The 991-nt window shown below is 67.0% G+C and overlaps 1 protein-coding gene across 1 annotated transcript in view; it reads left to right on the top strand.

Annotated features, from left to right (window-relative positions):
• MAP3K12 (mitogen-activated protein kinase kinase kinase 12) overlaps positions 1 to 991 on the top strand; it is an 11,719-nt gene that overhangs the window by 4,536 nt on the left and 6,192 nt on the right. The window contains exons 5-7 of the mRNA XM_021382432.1: positions 1 to 156; positions 533 to 641; positions 861 to 972. The exon at positions 1 to 156 is cut by the window's left edge and continues 1 nt beyond it. Of these exons, the coding sequence (XP_021238107.1) occupies positions 1 to 156; positions 533 to 641; positions 861 to 972 (377 nt within the window). The remainder of the gene's footprint in view (positions 157 to 532; positions 642 to 860; positions 973 to 991) is intronic.

Genomic DNA, 991 nt, shown 5'->3' with positions numbered 1-991 from the left:
CTTCGGGGTGGTGCTGTGGGAGCTGCTGACGGGAGAGATCCCCTACAAGGACGTGGACTCCTCGGCCATCATCTGGGGGGTGGGCAGCAACAGCCTCCACCTGCCCGTCCCCTCCGGCTGCCCCGACGGCTTCAAGGTGCTGCTGCGGCAGTGCTGGTGAGTGCACCCGGGGGGGGACACGGCTGGGATGCACCCCCGTGGGACATGGGCACACAGAGTGGGGACGCCCCATGGGGCGCACGATAGGGACATGCCATAGGGCCACCCCATGGGCATGCTGTGCAGTGGCACCCCGTGAGAACACCCAAGGGGGGGATCCTACCACAGGGGACTCCACCATGGACCCCCCCACCTTAGGGACCCCCACGAGAGACCTCCCACTGTCACCCCAACGTGGGGAACCCCGTCACAGGGACGCTCCGCCCTGGGTGTCCCCTCGTTTGTGGGATGTCCCCATGGGTACGCCGTGGTGTCGGGCACCGTTCCCCACCCGTGGTCCCCAAAAGCCCCCCAGCGCCGTGCTGCCCCCCAGGAACAGCAAGCCCCGGAACCGGCCGTCCTTCCGGCAGATCCTGCTGCACCTCGACATCGCCTCCGCCGACGTCCTCTCCACCCCACAGGAGACCTACTTCAAATCCCAGGTACCTGACCCACAGCTCCATGGGGACGCCCACCACCCCCAGTACCACCTGGGGCACCCGGGGACCCCCAAACCCCACAGTTCACATCCCAGGGGCTGCGGGGGGCTGGTGCTGGGGTCTCCGTTGCCTGCAGCTGGGGGAATCCATTCCCAGTACATCCCAGTGCTCAGGTGGCCATACCCAGTATATCCCAGTACATTCCAGTGCCCGGTTCTGCAGGCAGAGTGGCGCGAGGAGGTGAAGCTGCACTTCGAGAAGATCAAATCGGAGGGGACGTGTCTGCACCGCCTCGAGGAGGAGCTCATCAACCGGCGGCGCGAGGAGCTGCGGTGCGGGGGGGGGACAGAGGG

The sequence above is a fragment of the Numida meleagris genome, unplaced genomic scaffold, assembly GCF_002078875.1.
Source record: "Numida meleagris isolate 19003 breed g44 Domestic line unplaced genomic scaffold, NumMel1.0 unplaced_Scaffold244, whole genome shotgun sequence".
Taxonomy (NCBI): domain Eukaryota; kingdom Metazoa; phylum Chordata; class Aves; order Galliformes; family Numididae; genus Numida; species Numida meleagris.
This window is presented reverse-complemented; position numbering and strand designations above follow the sequence as displayed.